This window comes from Lagopus muta, chromosome Z (assembly GCF_023343835.1).
Source record: "Lagopus muta isolate bLagMut1 chromosome Z, bLagMut1 primary, whole genome shotgun sequence".
In the NCBI taxonomy this organism is placed as follows: Eukaryota; Metazoa; Chordata; class Aves; order Galliformes; family Phasianidae; genus Lagopus; species Lagopus muta.
The window spans coordinates 52,580,928-52,598,938 of NC_064472.1; the positions used below are offsets into that span (position 1 = coordinate 52,580,928).

Here is an 18,011-nt window from a genome sequence, read left to right on the forward strand (position 1 = left end):
CAGATGGTCCTGAACTTGTGCTTTGCTTACAATGGGAGGGATGTTGTTCTGCTTAGAGGTTCAGGGATGTGAGAGACATGGAAAGCCAGTCTGCTAGTGGTGAGAGTAGTAGGTTAGTACTCTGGATTTCGTAATAGAAGAGAGTTACAGTGAAGTGGGGGCATGCTGAGAACATTACAGTCCCAGGTTGCACCAGGGAGGGTTTCAACTGGCTTTAAGAAGAATTTTTTTCATGAGGAGGTTGGTTAAGCATTGCAATGGGCTGCCCAGGGTAGTTACAGAGTCCTTTAAGGGGACTTCAGAGATGTGTGGACATGTCAGCAAGGGACATGATTTAGTGACAGGACTTGGTAGGTCAGGTTGGTCTTGAAGGTCTTTTCCAGCTTAGAGGACTCTGTGATTCAATGACATCAGGCAGATTTTATTCTCCTGTTGAAGGAGGGTGTGGGGATGGTGTGGGGTGGTGCGAAGGGACTCCAGCAACACAATACACCCACCTTGCTCCTCACCGCAACAGAAAGCTGCAGTGCCGTTTACATTTCTGTGCCTGGGCAGTTGTACACCTGTGTGCCATGCCCCAGACCACCTGCAGTTCCCACAGAGAAGAAACTCTCAGCTGGGAGTCACACCCAGGAAATGCTTTCTGCTGAAGCCAGGTGTGGTGCCTTCTGACGTTTGTGTGGGACAAAGGCTGTGCCTTTGCTTTTTTGTTTCCAAGTGCAATAATCCTTTACAGAGCCAAGGCACAAGACGTCCTTACAGGCAATTTTAAAATGATTTAACATCCTCAAAAGCACAGAAGAAAACATGCTGTATCCACTAGAGATTGGCAATATGCAGGCTGAACGACTTGTATTTATTTATTTATTTACTTATTACTTTTTGTATTATAGAGGGATTTTTTTGTAGTCTAGAGATTTATTATTACCGAGAAAATGACTTCTTGTTAAATATATTAGACAGAAAATGTTGTGCCTTTCCAAGGTGACAAGCATTTTGTACATTCAGAAAGCACAAGCATGTCAGAGTGTGCTTTGTGTAAAGCCTGGAGCTGCAGTAAAAAGGTAATGTGTCACTCAGCATCACAGTGACAAATGCCTTTAACAGGGAGAAATCAGAGGGTACAGTCGGTGGTGGTGTCTCCTTTTACTCCTAACTGGAATCAGGAGAAAGAAAAGTGTTTTTCATGATAAATAAATGATGAAGGTTGAATTGCCATAATTGCTTTACTAGTGGGCATCTCCACGACCTGACCTGACAATACCCCTCAGCAGCCCAAGTGGAGAACATCAGCCTTGCCTCAATTTGTTTGTGCAGAAGATATTTATGTATATTAGCCACCGAGATCTGGAACTCAATCTGTAATTGAGCCTTGAACAGAAAAGATACCACATGCAAAAACCCAGAGGCCAGTTACAAAGCTCTGCAGACTTCCATGCACTCTCACGTGAAAGTTCCTGGTTTGTGGTGGCTAGGATTAACAATTGCCACAACTTGTCTCTATGTTACTCCTCTGCTTCCTATTGGGATTCCCAAAAAGTAAGAAGTAAAGCCTCTGTTTTTCCCAGCATTCTGTGCCCTAGTAGGGCCACCCCAGAGCCATGCAGGGCATTGCTGCCCATGCAGCTGCTGAATGGGGGCACAGCCCCCTCCAAGTCAGTCCGCAAAACATGGTTTAGCTCCCAGGGACTTGGAATCTGGAAAAATAAGACAGAGATTGGAGACCCTGTTTTGCTCTTTGTGAAATGTAAGAGCAGCAAATTCCTGTCTTGGTTTGTTTCTCTTTGATTTTTTGCCTGAATTACCATGGAACTTCTATAAGAACGTTTAAAATTACTTTTCCTATGAACTTCAACTCTTTTTCACCAGGTCAAGAGAGTTGATCCTGCCTCTCTGCTCTCCACTGGTGAGGTCTCAGCTGGAGTACTGCATACAGCTATGGAGTCCTCAGAATAGGAGAGACATGGACCTGTTGGAGCACATCTGGAAGAGGGCCACAAAAATGATCCAATGGATGGGACATCTTTCCTATGAGGACAGGCTGAGAGAGCTGGGGCTGTTCAGCCTGGAGAAAAGGCTGCAAAGTGACCTGAGAGCAGACTTTCAATGTGTAAAGGAGAACTATACGAAGGGGACAGACTCTTTAGCAGGGGCAGCAGTGGCAGAGTAAGGAGATGGTTTCAAACTAAAAGAGGGGAGATTTAGAGTGGGAATAAGGAAAAAGATTTTTACAATCAGGATGCTGAAGCACTGGCACAGGTTGCCCAGATTGGTGGAGGATGCCCCCTTCCTGGAGATAGTAAAGATCAACCTGGACAGGGCTCTGAGTAACCTGATGGAGCTATAGGTGTCCCTATTCATTGTGGGGGAGTTGGACTAGATGTCCTTTAATGGTTCCTTTCAGCTCAAATGACTGTATGATTCTGTGATTCATACACTCAATACAAACCTGATTCTTTTCTTGGGAGCGAGGTGTGGGGAATGGGAGAAGGCAACAGAAAAGAGCTATGTTTTGTAAAGACAACTGCAGGTTGCAATGAAAGTGCACAAAAACAAACTATCAAGTTAATTTTATGTATGCTGCAGCAGGTGGATTAGAAAGAAGAAATAAAAGAATCCTGCACCTTCAAAATTTTACTCTTGCACCGCAACTCTTTGGCTCTGCCAAACACTTTGTCTAGAAAACAGAATCACAGAATCACAGAATGGCCAGGGTTGGAAGGGACCTCAAGGATCATGAATCTCCAACCCCCTGCCACATGCAGGACCACCTACCTCCCTATTTAATACTAGACCAGGCTGCCCAGGGCCCCATCCAATCTGGCCTTGAACACCTCCAGGGACGGGGCATCCACAACCTCTCTGGGCAATGAGAAACAATGTGCTCTTTACTTCATCAAAGTTTGCTTTGTGTGTGAAGCTGCTGGGAATTTGCAGTGTTGTTGAGCTTCTAGGTTTCTCTGCTCCAGCAGTGCACAAACTGCAGGTATACAGGCAGAAAACAGAAAGGCAAAAATGATTGTGTGGAAGCCATCATTGCCTGCACCACTGGGGCCAGAGCACCTTCATAAAGCTGGCACGTCACGCTACAACAACTTGAACTGTTCGTGCTACCAGTGGTGCAGCTGTCTGATTTGTCTATGCATAAACAGGAAGAGTTTTCTGATTATAATAACAAAGCACAATTAATATATTAAGTGATTCAGCGCTTTCCTTGCGTTTGTCGGGGAGCTGCACCATGTTGTGAAGTGCTGCACGCTGAGATGCAGTGGAGGCAGGGTGAGGTGTGTGAAGGATCATCAGGGTAACTTTTCTGCTCAGGAGTTGTTATAAGGATAAACCATTTATAATAGCTATGTAAAAAGCTCCCCTTCCAAATGACCCTAGTATGCCCCTATTACTCCAGCCACTTCCATACAGTGAGTCTCTTTCATGATATGTACCCAGATTTGTGCCTAGTTTGGATGTCTTTTTTGACCAAAATCTTGCTGAAGATGTTCTCAGGCTCAAGATTTTCATGCAAAACTTCTGCACTTGCAGTTCCTAAGTCAAAACTATTGAGTTCTCTCCATGCCTTTTTGCCTGTCCCGGCAGTTGACTCACAGTGGGCCATGTGGAATGCTCCTTGGGCAGCAGAGACATGAGCAGCCATGAAGCTTTGAAACCTGAGCACTGGGAGCACAGGGAGGCAGAACGGGATGCAGGCTGACCTCTAACAAACAAGCCATGCTGTCCTTCTCTGAGGCAGCCTGGCCTGTTTTCTTTCCATAACATTATGCCTCCGGAAAGAGCTGGCAGTGCTTTTCAGCAAACACTGGGTCGTTGACTCAAAACATCTTTGTTTGGAGGAAACTTTCCATGGGCAGACAAGAGGCAGTCTCTGCAGAAAATCTGAAATCATAGCAGATCCAGCACCCCCTTTCTTTTGAACTGCAGAAACTTCACACCAGTGGTGGGAAAAAGGCAGACTGCCTGATCAGACAGCAGATCCCAGCTCCCTCCACCAAAGCAAGCAGGTGAGGTGCCCACCTGGAGGAGAAGAGCCTGGAGCAGAGGGTAGAGGAAGCCGCAGTGCTATGCTGCAGGTCAGGCAGGGTAAGGATGAAGGCACTGCCCAGCCTAGTGAGAAACAGGCTTGGGTTGGTTTTAAGACCTGAAAAAACATGGCAAATCTTTCTGCAGAATTTTCTTCCTCATCATCTCAGAGCTTTGGGGATGTAATTGAGATCAAAGGTGGTTTTGCAACGTGCCTGGCTCAGACACAGCCTGCACATCCTGCAAGGCTTTTCCAGGAGGCTATCTTGCTGGCAGATCTTTGGGCTGAACTTTGGGGTGCCTGGGGAAAACTGAGCCTTGTGGTAGCCACGGCTCAGCTCATTCCTAGTGAAGAACAATGGTAGGTATTGTTACAGTATTTTGCCACTGTACCCTGGAAAAACACGCAGCCCTGTGCTTGGCTGTGCTGAGTAAACACAGGAAAGGGCTAAATTCTGGCAAGGAGTGTGCCAGGTGTTGGCAATGTAGCCCAGAAAGGCAAGCTAACCCAGTCTCGCTCCTGGAAGCATGGACAGCTTGCTGTGTCCTTGTTGAAGTATTCTTGTGACTGTCTTCATTTTGTTGCTCTCATTTTCTTTCTCCTCTAGTCATCTCACTTCTTGTTACTTGCTTCTCAAAGTGCTTCATCCAGCAAGGAGAGAAAGTCAGTGTTGACTTGAATACTCTGTGATAGGGCAGTGGGGGTCTTTCCTGCTGGTTGAATGGGAGTCCAATTGTGGCAGGAGCTCCTTGGTGAGGATGGTCTCCTCTGCCTGGATGCTCTCAGATTCACAACTTCCTTTTGTTGACAGTATTCCACAGCTGAGGCAAGAGGCAAAAAGTGCTATTAGTCACTTTTGACATAATGAAGCAATTTGACCTGAAAAAAAGTTGTTTTTGTGGGTGTTAGAATTAATAAATTCTGACTTCCTGCAGATTTGTCTTTTCTGTCTGATTATCACTGGGGCATCCAAGAAGGATGAATGCTCCAATTAAATTTTTTCCTGCTGCTAAAGGAAAGGCTGTTATCTGCTCAGAAATAAGAGAAGAAAAATAATCTGGAAAAGGTATCTTCCATAAAGATGCTTGAGGATTCTGTGGGTTATTCGCCACTGAAAAAAAACCAAACCAAACCAAACCAAACCAAAACAAAACAAAACAAAAAAAAAACACAAAAATACCACCCAAAAATAAAAAACACCAAAACGAACAAAAAAACACAGCAAAACAAAGCATCACCACCCTAAAAAAAAAAAAAAAAGAAAAAGAAAAAAAAGAAAAAGAAAAAGAAATAAAAGAAAGGAGAAAATACATATGCTCCATGACAGCTTCAAAGGCAGCAGGACTGGGGATGGATGGTTCTAGGGAGAGATTTTGCAGCATGTCAGGAGCCTTTCACCCTGCTGGGACAAAGGCTCCAGGGAGATGTGAGATTGTTGCCCTTGTGCTAACTGAGGCACTGTCCCTTGCGGGGCTCAGTGTTTGTTTTCCGTCGCTCACCTCGGTGGTGGTCAATATTTACTCACCAAAGACTTTAACTTGCTGTCATTTCATAGAAATCCTTCCTCTAATGTTACATACTCATATGAGCTCCTTGCTTTAAAATGGCTAAAATTTAATTGTTAATGCTCAGTTCTCAGCACTGCTATGGGGATTTATTGAATTAATATGAAATAAACCCTGAAAGATGCAGATTCTCTTTAGGAAGAAAATCACCCTGTTTTCTTTGAAATGTTAGAAAAGGAAAACCCAGTTTCAAGTTTTCTTTACTTAGTTGATGATGCAGGGGATCAAATTCAAACAAAGTCAGGTCTGCGTCTTCCTATCATACAATTATTTTGCTTTCCATGCCATGTATATCCTTGCAACTCTAGTAGTAGCTCTTGAGATTATTTCTCATGGCAGTTCCCCCTATTAGAAGTCCAGAAGGGAATCAGAGCAATGGTCACTATTGGAAACAGCATAAACACAGCTCTGCAAGTCACCTCGGAGCTACCAAGGTCACAGGAAAAAAAACAGCTTCTCTGCACTTGCTTAGAAAAATGTGACCACCAGGAGAGTTGGTGGATGTCAGGTGCAGCCTGGAGTCCCTCCAAAGTGTTTATATAAATCAGCTTCTTCTGCCAAAGGTCAGGTCAGCACACTGCTCATGGCTGCTGGCTTTTGGTGGCTGGTTTGAGGAACACGTGTTTCTATGTTCCAGCATTGTTCTTCCACCCATCCCTCAGTTCTGAGCACACTTGTTTCTCCTGTGAATGGGAGATTTTCAAGTGCTGATCAGAAAGAGCCGGTGGTTTTGGTCTGCTTCCTGAGCATTTTGTCTCAAGGCCCAATACCTGAGGCATACTCTTTTGTCAACATAAGAAAATTCACTGTGTAAGAACACTGTGAACTTCATACTACCATAACTTTTAATTCCAGTCCTCAGTTAATTCTTCTACTGGTGTGGTCACAAGGAGATCAGCAAACACGCACTCTTCCCACTGGTTGCAGCAATGCCTCCCCTTCCCTTCCCTTCTTTTCTCTTTCCTTCCTTTTTCTTCCCCCCCACCCCCCCCCCCCCCCCCCTTCACCCCTCCCCAACACCCTTTTTTCTCCCATAGGAAAAGTTGATTATTTAAAATAAGAAGTCATGGCCAGTGAAAATTCCTTTTTATTTTCAACAGCTATTTGCAGAAAACTGAAGAAAATTTGCTGTGCTTCTGGAAAGCTCTTCTGATATCCTGCTCGTAGGGAACAGTTGTAGAAGGAATGATTATGCATATGTACATCTTTACAGATAATCTGAAAAAACTGACACTGACTGACAGATGCTGAGGATGGAAATCTTCTATTTAGCAATCAGTCTGTTTGCCTACAATGCTTGCCAGTGTGACTCTGCTGTTTCAGGAAGACTAGACTCAAGATGTGAAGATGTCTAGCCACCACATCAGTTTGGTTCCAGCCACTTTGCTGAGGTTTGCTGAGCTCTCCAGCTGTCATCCCAACTCCCTAACATGGAAGTAGCTGCTTAGGTTCCTCTTCTACTTCAGTATTTCTCACCATCTGTCCCATAATTTTCAGTGTGTTGGATGCTCTCCATGCAGCCTCAAGGATTTCTCAAGAAAGGGAGGGTGAGACAGCCTGGGTCTGATTGCCCTCCAGGGCAAGGTTTTGTGAGAAGGAGAAGGGCAGTGCCCAAAAGACTGTCATCAGTAGCGTTCGGTAACCAAATAAACACCTTCTTAGATGTCAAGGCCTGGGTGCCCCTTGATGCTCTTCTTTCCATGATGAGTTTGGCTGGAGCTGGCAGTCTGTTCTGTGCACTACTTTCCAGAGCAGTGAGTTGGGAATACTTTACAGTGTTGTCTTACTCAGGTCCTCAGGGCTTTAGAGGTCAGCATCCTACATTCTGGCGTTTCTGTATTGGTAGTTTATGTATTTTCCTTATTTTGATAGCATGGCTGACATGAGCAAATGGACATGTCGTGCTGAAGGAAAGCAGGTGCTGCTACCACCAGCTCCTTGCCTGGGTGCAGACCATGGCCCTGGTAAGTGTAAGGCATGAGCAGCAGCTGCCCAGGTGGTGTGGTGATGCTGACTTGGGATGCATGCATATCTTCCTAGTCAGAAAATACACTTCAGGATGAAGCTGTGGCCCCTTTCTGCCAGGTAGGTAGAAAGTGGCTTTCACGGGGAAAGCATATAGCAACTGTGCTCTGGGCCATTGCAATTGTTCCCAGACATCACACTATTGTTCTCTTACCAGTGCTAAAGTAATCTTGAAAGGCTAACTGTGTGAACTGCTCCACATTTTTCTGCAAGATCTTTATCTGCTACTTACAGCACTGCAAGATATTCTAGGGGCAACCTTCCTCTTCCACCTCTAAGGCACTATGACCCCTCTCTGCCAAATGTCAAAACTGCAGTCACCTCCAGCTCCCCATTCTGACTATCTTGTCCTGTGGTAAAGCTCCTCCTCAGAGCTGGAGGAGCTTTATGAACAGTCTCTCTGTCTGTGACCGACTGTCAGCCTTATTCAATGCTGTGGGAATGAGCAGCGTTTTGATCAAGGTCCTGCTTGCTTTGTCTTATCTCTGCTGTCACTACTTAAACCTGTGAGGACCCAGGTGTGGTGAAATTTTGACTGTGTTGTGAGAAAAAATGTGCAAGTAAAGGCAATTTACTGCAGAAAGAGTTGGATGGATGTTTAGAAATCATAAAATAAAGCAGGATCTGCAGACAGTAGTGGCAACAGCTCGCATTTTGTTTTGTACACTGGAAAAGATTATTCATCATTAAGGGTTACCTGGGGCTGTCTTGCACTCATTGTACAGTAGTGACAGTAGGAGATGATTTGATGGTGACAAAATGGTTGCTGTCCTTGTCTGGAGTGGTAGCTCAGCAACTCAACTTCTGCTTATTCTTCTCCACATCAGCATTTTTGGCTTCTCTATGAAGAGATGTCCTTACAGGGTTTTTTTTGCTGAGTGGTTCTGGTATCCAATATTGTTACTAGTAAAACAAATACGTTGAAAACATGCATTTCACCAAACCTACAAGGTGTTCTTAATTTGTGCACAGGGATGCCGTGTTTAGAAAGGAGGAGAAAGCTCAGGCACAGTGAAGGTACAAAGTCGTGAAAGACTGAAACCCACAGTGAAGCACAGTAAAGCCCAGAGAGGTGGATGCCTCATCCGTGGAGGAACTCAAGGTCAGGTGGGATGGAGCTCTGAGCACCTGATCCAACTGCAAGGGCCTTTAAAGGTCCTGTCCAGCTCAAACAATGGTATGATTCTGGGAAGGCATACCCTGTTTCTGGGCTTTGTGTTTAGGGAAGGAGATCAGTTGTTTCAGATAAATCTGAAAGATTTATCCCGTAATCTGGACATTTACCTGGGAATGTCAGGGTGAAGATGAGAATATCAAGTTCCCAGCAGACTCGTTCAGGATAAAGTTTGGAGTGATGGCATGCACATTACAAGCAATTACATTAGTTCTTTTAAGCATCCAGTCACATTCTGTTAATGTGAAAAAATAGCCAAGAGAGCCTGAGCCATGGGAACCTCATTATCTGTTGAGAGCAGAAAAACTCATGCTCATACATGAGAAAATTCTATAGACCAAAGTGTCTGTTTAGGTTTGTGCATGCTGTTTTCAGCATTTTTCCATAATGATCACAAGTGCCTTACAAACAAGCTGGTATTGTAACACCATAGTAATTTTCTGAGCAGTGTGCTGAGGTGGTTGGAGCACCAAAGCAAACCAGATCTAATGGAGGCTCTGTTTGTTGAGCTATCAGAAAATCCATAGTGCTCAGTCCCAGGGTCCTGAGCATCTCCTGGGCTTTGGAAGGACTGGGAAGTTCCTGTCCTGTTTAGTATCACACATTAGCAGTATATAAAAGTTTGAAATTTTAATCATATCTAATCATAAGAAAACCTGCTGTGCCCAAGTTGGATGGGATCTGTAATGATCATTGCATCCAACTCCCAACTCCACAGAGCACCATCCAACATCCAAACCCTGTGCCAAGGACATTCTCCATGTGTTCCTTGAACTCCCACCGCCCTGTGCATCCCGTTCCGTGCCCACCGCCCTGTGGTGCAGCCCCTTTCCCTGACCCCCAGCTGCCCTCCCCTGACGCAGCTCCATGCCGTTCCCTCAGGCCCTGTCGCTGTCACACACAGCAGAGCTCAGTGCTGCCCTCCGCTCCCTGTGAGGAGCTGCAGCCACCATGAGGGCTCCCCTCAGCTCCTCTGCTCTGCGCTGAGCAAACCTAGGGACCCTCAGCTGCTCCTCATACATCTTGCCCTCAAAACCTTTCACCATCTCTGTATCCCTTGAAATCCTCCTGCATGCACTTCTGTGCATGACTACATCTGTATGTGCCATCAGTTGTAAGATTTTAGACATGGCAAATTTAACTTACCGGGTCAGTAATATTTAAAAATGAAAGCCTCAGAAGTGTTTTGGCTCTAGGATTTCAAAGACAGTTTGTGGTTTCAGCAGTGGCATGTGTATGACTTTGGTTTTGATTTGGCATTAAGGAATTTAGGCCTGAACGGCAGCTAGAAATGCACGTGGCTATCAAATATGTGGAATTTTCACATCCTAAAAAAAGGTTAAGAAAGCAGTGAAACATGAAGCAAAATAGTTACCAGCTTGTAAAACTTTTATCTATGGCTCAGTTCTGCAACCAACAATTAACTGTTCAGAATGATGCAGCCATCTTGTACCAATAGCTACTGACCAACAGACAAGCACGTTCTATCACAGAAAATGCTACAAATGCTAGCTCACAAAATTAGTGAGACTCTTGTGAGTACTGCCACCTCCTCCCCTGTCCCTAGCATATATGCACCGGCTGGGGAAAGCCCCATGATCTTCACCATCTTCTTAAGCACCTGACTGTGCTCAATATCAAAGTGTTTTGCCAGAACCCTTCGCTGTGAATGTAAAATAGAAGTAGACAGGAACTTCAGGCTCAGAAGGGTAGGAAAAAGAGCCACTGCAAATTGGCATGTGAACATTTCACTTTTTTGGGTTAGGAACTGTGCTAAGCATGGGTCATTCTCCAGCCAAGGACAGCCTGCAGCCTGGTGCTCCACGAAGGTGCAGCAATGCCTCTCCTGCTCTCCGACCTTGTTCTGTGAATGGTGCTCACTTCCCTGCCCTGCCCACATTCCCAAGCAGTGCCACTGACAGGCAAGGACAGCCTCACACCTCAGGGTTGCAAAGTGAACATTTTATTGAACTCAAGTTGATGCAGAACAGAAGGGCAACAATGGCTCAAATGTTCATTGACAGAATGCCCCAAGATGTTTCACGCACAGAATTTAAATACAGTTTGCATGGAAACAATTGAAAAAAGTTTTACAGTACTCTGAATCAAAAGGGAAGTCACAGTCCTGTTGTAAGCCTTCATGTTTCCCAGATGCTGCCCTCCCTTGAACAATTCCACATCCTTCCCCAGAAGAAGACTACAGAACTTCTGGCCATATCCCTTTCCCTTCAGGTATACAGAGCAGAGCAAAACTTCTGAGAAGAATCGCAGTTTAAAGTAGCCATAAGTCTTCACATGAATCACCATTAACATATCCAGAAAGACTGGTTGTAACAACACTGTTTAAGGAAAGCTAACAAATGAACAAGGTTACGATATCAACACTTTAATCCAAGTTGTTTAAAACTAATTGAAGCAACTTTGCTTCCAATACTTACACACATGTTTTACAAAACGCTTTCAAATATTTCTACTTTTTGATTAGTGACAAGATCAAATGAAGACTTGGAAGCAGTCAGCAGTGATCTGCCTCCTATGATGGTTTAGAGCATAGCTACTATTTCAAAAAAGTTTTCTTTGGGCATCGTTTTCCCCCTACAAACCATAACATGGGAAACCAGTCCTCATAACTTGTGATTTTTTTTTCCAGACAGCTGGAGAGGGCTGATGCCCCCTCATGTCTTGATGTTGTTTGAAACCGCAGTGAGATCCAGCTTCCTTTCAGGAGAAGGAGCGTCTGCTCCTCTCCACCAGTCATTTGCTCCAGACCTGTTGTAGTGTATCCCCAGCCAACATGCCGCCATCTGCAGTGCTTGCTCCTCTGAGCAAGCAGGACACTTGTATGGGGCAGGGCAATAAAGTCACAGGCCTAGAGTCAGTGGGTTCTTCCACATCTGCCAAACAGGAATGGCAGCTCAAGGGCAACAAGAGATACGTATTGCAAAATAGTGCCGTAAATTTACATAGGCTGTTTGGTATACTTGCAAGGCTTAAGAAATGCTTGATGCAAATGAGCAAAACCTTCAATTAAGGTCTTTACAGTAGCTTGTCAGATCTCATGGTGATGCACAGTGGTGGACCTCTCAAGTAGCATTAACCTCCAGCTGCAACAGATACACAGGTAGTAAACCAGAAGATGCATGCAAATACGAGTCAATCTTTTCACATAAAAGGAGGAGAAAAATTTGTTAACTACACTAACCTCATTTTACATAGTGGTAGTACAACAAATACTAACAACACATTAGGACAGCTGTATACCAGTACTGAATGTCTCACAACGGCAGCTGAAGTAAGATCTGTACAAACAGTTTAGATGAAGAGCACTGCACTGCCAAAACACTACAAGAAGCTTTCCATTGTTTCAATCTGAGAAGACATTTTGTTGAAAGCTGGGTTGAGATCCAGCTATCCAGTGCAGACGCAGCACAGACAAAAGCTCCTGCACTTAGACTTAGGCACTGCTGTCCGTGTGCCTCAGTGTTTGAGTCCAGATGAATGCTGCTCTTACCGTTAAGCAAGAGGTCATCCCTTCACATTGCTGTTTGAAATGTGGAGGTTAAGCCAAGGGATCCAGAATCAGCTTGGCCTCAAATATGTCATACAAGTCATGCAACAGAAAGGAATGCCTCTGCAAGCTAGTTCGTCTTCACGACTGCAAGATATCTGAACCCACAAATTCAAGGCAAAAATTCAAATTCCCATTTACTTGAATGCATATTTTCAGACATTTTCTGGTTTACAATGATATACAACAGTTTGGATTAGTTTTTCTTTGTTGTTGTTTTTTGTTGGTATTTTTTTGTTGGCATTTTTTTGTGGGTTTTGTTTGTTTTGTTTTTGTTCTCTTTTTTTTTTTTTTTTTAATGCTGGAGATAAAGTTTATTAGAGATACTACCACTATTTTGGCAAACATTCCAAAATCATATTTGTAAACATAGTGCTTCCCTTTTCAATTGGCTGTATTTTGAAAAGACAAACATAAGACAAAGTAAGATTTTGCTCTATTCCGACCAGATAACCCGTGTTTTCACATGACAAAGCAAGCAATGATTTAAATCAAAATAAAATAAAAACTGCATGAAATGAAAATTTGTGCTGTTTTGTGATCACAGTATTTCATAGTTAAATACATCTGTTCTTTGTTATATTCCTGGCACCCAGGACAGAAATCTTTAAATATACATTTCATGTAGGCAATAGCTTCTTTGCATAACTCTCTTCAAAAAATACTTTATAGCAGTATATAAATAGGTAGCCTACATGTTTAGTTTTATAATCTTGCCCCAAAACTATATATCTGTTTAATTTTTTGTAAAGTATCAATTTTTTACCAACATTAATAAAGCTGACAAACTATTGAAATGGAAATGCTCTCATCTTCCACAATAGAAGTAGCAATTTTGTAGGAAAAAATTCTAGAGGAACACTCGTCAGTTGTTTTAACCTGAGCGATGTCTGGCCTACTTAGAGTAGTTGGAGTAGCAGCTTTTTTTTTTCTTTTTTTTCCCCTCCTCATCATGCATGCTCACACCCACACATTTTTGCATACACACAGAACAGGCACACACTTTCAGACACTGGTAGGCCATGTAGTGCTTCCCAGGTGTTTCAGCAGGCGGGAAGCAGTGTAGCTAATAATTTAACTACACTAAATACACACAAGCAAACACCTTAAGGCAACCATTGCGATGGGGGGTTTAAGTTGCAGTGATGAATTTCTCTAGTAACAAAGACGGGCTGTATATAGACTTATATACAACACCTTTTTAACCCTCCAAAACAATGTTTTTGTTTTTTGTTTTTTTTTTTTGTGGTTTTTTTTTGTGCAAATTTCTAAACCTTCTACCATTTAAGGCAAAGAGTTTGCATTAACAAGAAAGGTCAGAAAAATAGCCTTATATTTATCCAAAAGTATTTCAGTTCGCTACACTATTTTCTTAAAATGTGCACAACTTCACAGTAGATGTACTGGGTCCCAGCACCTACTGATAAAATGATTTAAATGGACAAACATAAGTCTTGAAGAAAAAAAGGGACCAGAGAAAGCAGCTTCAAATATGCATATAAACAACATCAACAACAGAAGTAGTCAACTCAAGTAAACTAATACTGAAAAACTTTTGTAATGCAAAAGTTCAACCTTAGAATCTTAGAGCAACTCATATGGAATTTTAAATAAATAAGTTTCCATTCATTCACATATGCTGGTCTGAGCAGGAGACTAGTGCCGTAACTCTGATTGCTGTTGGTCAAATTCACTTATTAGTCTTTTAATGTGAGACAGCTTGTTATGGAGATATTCACATCTGTGTTTCTCTTCACGATAGTTGGGACTAGACTGTAAAAGATAAAAAGAAAATTAGGGCATGAAAATATCTGAAGTTTAGTATTTCCTGTCCTTTGCTTAAGAATGGCCATCAGCCCATTCCAACAGTTTATAACTCCCACAGACCTGGTGCTACACATACCTGTTGTATCTTTCGATACTCTTCTAGGACTTCCTCATGAAGCATCTTAACAAAAAAAAAAAAAAATTGAAACATGAAAGCAATATGAAGAACATTTCATTACTACTAGAAAATACAACCAAATAGAGCATTAAAATGAAGTTTTACTCAAGATATTTTCTTATCCAAGAGTCATCACTGTTCTGAGTCACAAAAAAACACAGACTAACAAACACAGAACACAGCCCAGATCTGCAATTAAATCTGTAAACAAGCAACAGGAAGAAAATGCGTTTGAAGATTCCCTTTGTGAAGTCATTCACGCCACTGTAAAATACTTGCTTTCACAGAGAGCACACTTGGGTGGAGTCTTCAAATAAGGGCTAAATGACTTGTTACGTGGTTCTGTGAAGCCACAGAAGTCAAGAGTTAGCCAATGTAGGGTCAGACCACGTACGTGAGTTCTGTAAAGCTTCTCTCCTTTGTTTGATTGAGCAGTACCAGGGATTTTAAAATACTCCCTGCGCTCACAAATACATTTGCAATCTGTGCAAAAACTTATAAAAGCTAGCCAGATGCTACCAAACATCCTCAGCACACACAGAGAATTTAAGAATTCCAGTACTGAGCATTTGGAATTTGCATGTCCAAATAATGTCATCCCAGGCTTGAAAGCTGGAATGCAAAGTTTTTAATACCCTTCTTTGCTAAAATTTACAGTTAGAAGCCAAATAAGTTTGTGACTGCACATCTTGTTAAGTATACAAAATAAACTTGTCCCCTTTAAACAATGGGAAATAGCAGGTCAGCAAAGCCTGGGGATTATGGTCCTTTGGTTCTTCTCCTTTCTCATCAGTGCAGCAGTACTCTCTTACTTCACTAGGATGCTGTGAGGCAGTCAGTAAAACTACAGCCAATCTGGTACCTCCTAACATACAACCAGTTACTTGGTATCCCTTGGACACTTTAAAATCATGTCAGTGTAATTTACCGGATTACAAAACTGAAGCATCTGCTTATTCTGAAAATACAGAATTCTGCAGGGTGTAAAAGATGGAAATAAGACACAGTCTTCATGGTTTTACTCTTCTTTACCTGATATTCCTTGGACCCTGGAGAAAGCTGTTTTCGCTGTTCATCAAGCTTCATGAATTTTCTGGTGATACTCTCCATTCGAGCATGCAAACTCCTGTATTCATCATACTCTGCATTGAAGTCATCCTTATAACGCTGGCGTTGCTCATATGAGACTATAGCTATGTATTTTCTAGTAGAAAACACAAATGCATATTCAATCTTATACAAAAGACACTTCATGGTATCAAACAGATGCAGTGAGGGAGCGGTTAACTGTTGAGCTCTGCCCTACCTTACCTCCTCTGCAAGGAAAATTTTGAAGGTTAGGAACTGATTACTTTGTCTTTATCCAGTGACATTAACATTCAGCAGGATATACTGTGAGCAACAAACTGATTATGTAACAAAAGCAGCAAAAGATTCTCAAAAGCAGAAATTCAGCTTTAGAAAAGAGCAAGGTCTCATAGAGATATAAACAAAAGACTGGAACTAACATATGCCTGCCCCATGCTGGAAGCCCTGCTGAGCATGACAATGAGGGAAGTTGATTTGTGAACTCAGGATTGCTGTTATAATTTGACTAGTCATGTTTGAATACAAATGGAATGGAATAGTTCGGTTTGGAAAGGACCTCCAGAGATCATCTTGTCCAACTGCCTGACCACTTCAAGGCTAACCAAAAGTTAGAGTATGTTATTCTGGGTATTATCCAAATGCCTCAAACACTGTCAGGCATGGGACATCCACCACCTCTCTGGGAAGCCTGTTACAGAGTTTGACCAGCCCCTTGGTAATGTCCTAACATCCAGTCTGAATCTTTCCTTGGCATCTTTGTGCCATTTCCATCAGATACCAGGAACACAGCCCAGTGCCTCCCTCTGCTTCCCCTCCTCAGAGAGAGAGGCAGAGAGAGATGACATTACCTTCCAGCCCTCTATGGACTAGACAACCCAATTGCCCTCAATCTCTTCCCACAAGATATGCCTTCCAGTCCTGGTAGCAGCTTTGTTGTCCTCCTCTGGATGTTCCTGAGGATCTTAACATCCTTTTTAGATTGTGGAGCCAAGAACTGCAAACGGCATCAAGGTGAGGCTGCTCCAGTGCTAAGGCTCTCCTGTTACTTGTATCCCAGACTGTCCCAGACAAGGTGAGGAGCCTGGTATTTTCCTTTGTTGAACTTCACGCCATTGATGACTGTAGTCCATTCCCTACAACCTTTTGAGCTCTTCTATCAAGACAGTTCATCACTCAGTGTGGTGTGAACCTGCTTATCTCACAGATCGACTGCTCCAAAGGCCTTACTTGAAATAGAGAAAGATTACATCCACTGCCTTCTCTCCACTCATGAAGCAGGTGACCTTATTAGAGAAGGAGATGAAATTATTACGGCAGGACTGTCCCTTCATGAGCCCACACTGACTGTGACTGATAATGGCTTTGTTCATTAACTGACTTCCTGTATCCCCCAGGACAATCTTCTCTCTAACTTTTCCAGGGACTGAGGTTAGATTTACAGGTCTGTAGTTTCCTGGCTCCTCTCCTATGCTCTTTTTGTAGATCGCTGTAATGCTGGCTAGTCTCCAAGTTCAGGCTAGTCAGCAGAGACCTCCCCAGACTCTCACAATCTTCAGAAGATGGTTGAGAGAAGCGCAGCACTAATGTTTGTAAGTCCTTCAGCACTCTGAAGGTGAATCTCACCAGGTCCATGGATTTATGAACACTGAGCTGCTGCAACTGTACAGTATTAGGGACCATGGATGGAAAGTCATTGACTCTCCAGTCATGGTCCTCCATGTCAGAGGATCAGGCAGACAAAGATGTGCCATTACTAAAAACTGAGGCAAAAAGGTCATGAAATGCTTCCACCTTTTCTTAAGCCCTTTTGTTGATGACTTGTTGGTCACCTGTATCAACTATCAGTACAGTGTTTTCCTTTGATCCCCCTTTGCTGTTGACATACTTGAAAAAGCGCTTTTTGTTGTCCAGCATCAATTCAAGTTGAGCTTTTGCTTTCCCTGTTTTCTCCCAGCTGTAGATGTAACTGAAGCTCTGTGCTCTTCCCATAAATCCTGACTTTGCTGTTCTGTTTTCTGCCCTAATTCTATGAGGGCTTCTCTGTTTAGCCAGGCCTGTCTGCCTTGAAGCAGAATGGAATTGAGTGTTCCTGGACTTTCAAGAGTTGATTCCAGGAAAGTGACCAGCACTCTTGGAGAGACTCTACAGAGCAAATTACTAGAGGACACTGCTAACTAGCTGCCTGAGTAGCATCAGGTTTTCTTTCTTAAAATAGAGAGTGTTAACCTTTTTCTCCTTATGCCAAAAATTATGAAGTCAACTATTTCATGATCACTGTGTCAAAGACAGCTCCCTACAGTCACCTCTCTCTGGTCTCAACCAACAAATCCGGGAGGCTGCCCTTCCAAGTTTACTCACTAAATATTTGTGATAGGAAATTATCTTCAACATGCTTTAGCATTATACTAATGAACTGTGTAGTACTTGGAGGCAGAAAAAAGAGCTAAAATAAACTATCAAAATCCTTTAAACTGGATCAACCTGCAAGTTTGTTCAAGGATTCAATCTTTTCCTCAAGACAAAGCAGATGCCTGAAGCAACTCTATGTAAGTTATTTCCAGTAAGCTGTAGCTAACAGGTAGATTATCTGTACAATTATTTGAAAGGTT

General features: G+C 42.9%; 1 protein-coding gene across 1 annotated transcript in view; it reads right to left on the reverse strand.

The window, feature by feature from the left end:
• Positions 1–10,748: 10,748 nt before the first annotated feature.
• The window catches only part of ELL2 (elongation factor for RNA polymerase II 2), a 49,074-nt gene continuing 41,811 nt past the window's right edge, over positions 10,749–18,011 (reverse strand). The window contains exons 10-12 of the mRNA XM_048931528.1: positions 15,346–15,517; positions 14,272–14,316; positions 10,749–14,141 (exon numbers count right to left, since the gene is read on the reverse strand). Of these exons, the coding sequence (XP_048787485.1) occupies positions 14,025–14,141; positions 14,272–14,316; positions 15,346–15,517 (334 nt within the window). The 3' untranslated portion in view covers positions 10,749–14,024. The remainder of the gene's footprint in view (positions 14,142–14,271; positions 14,317–15,345; positions 15,518–18,011) is intronic.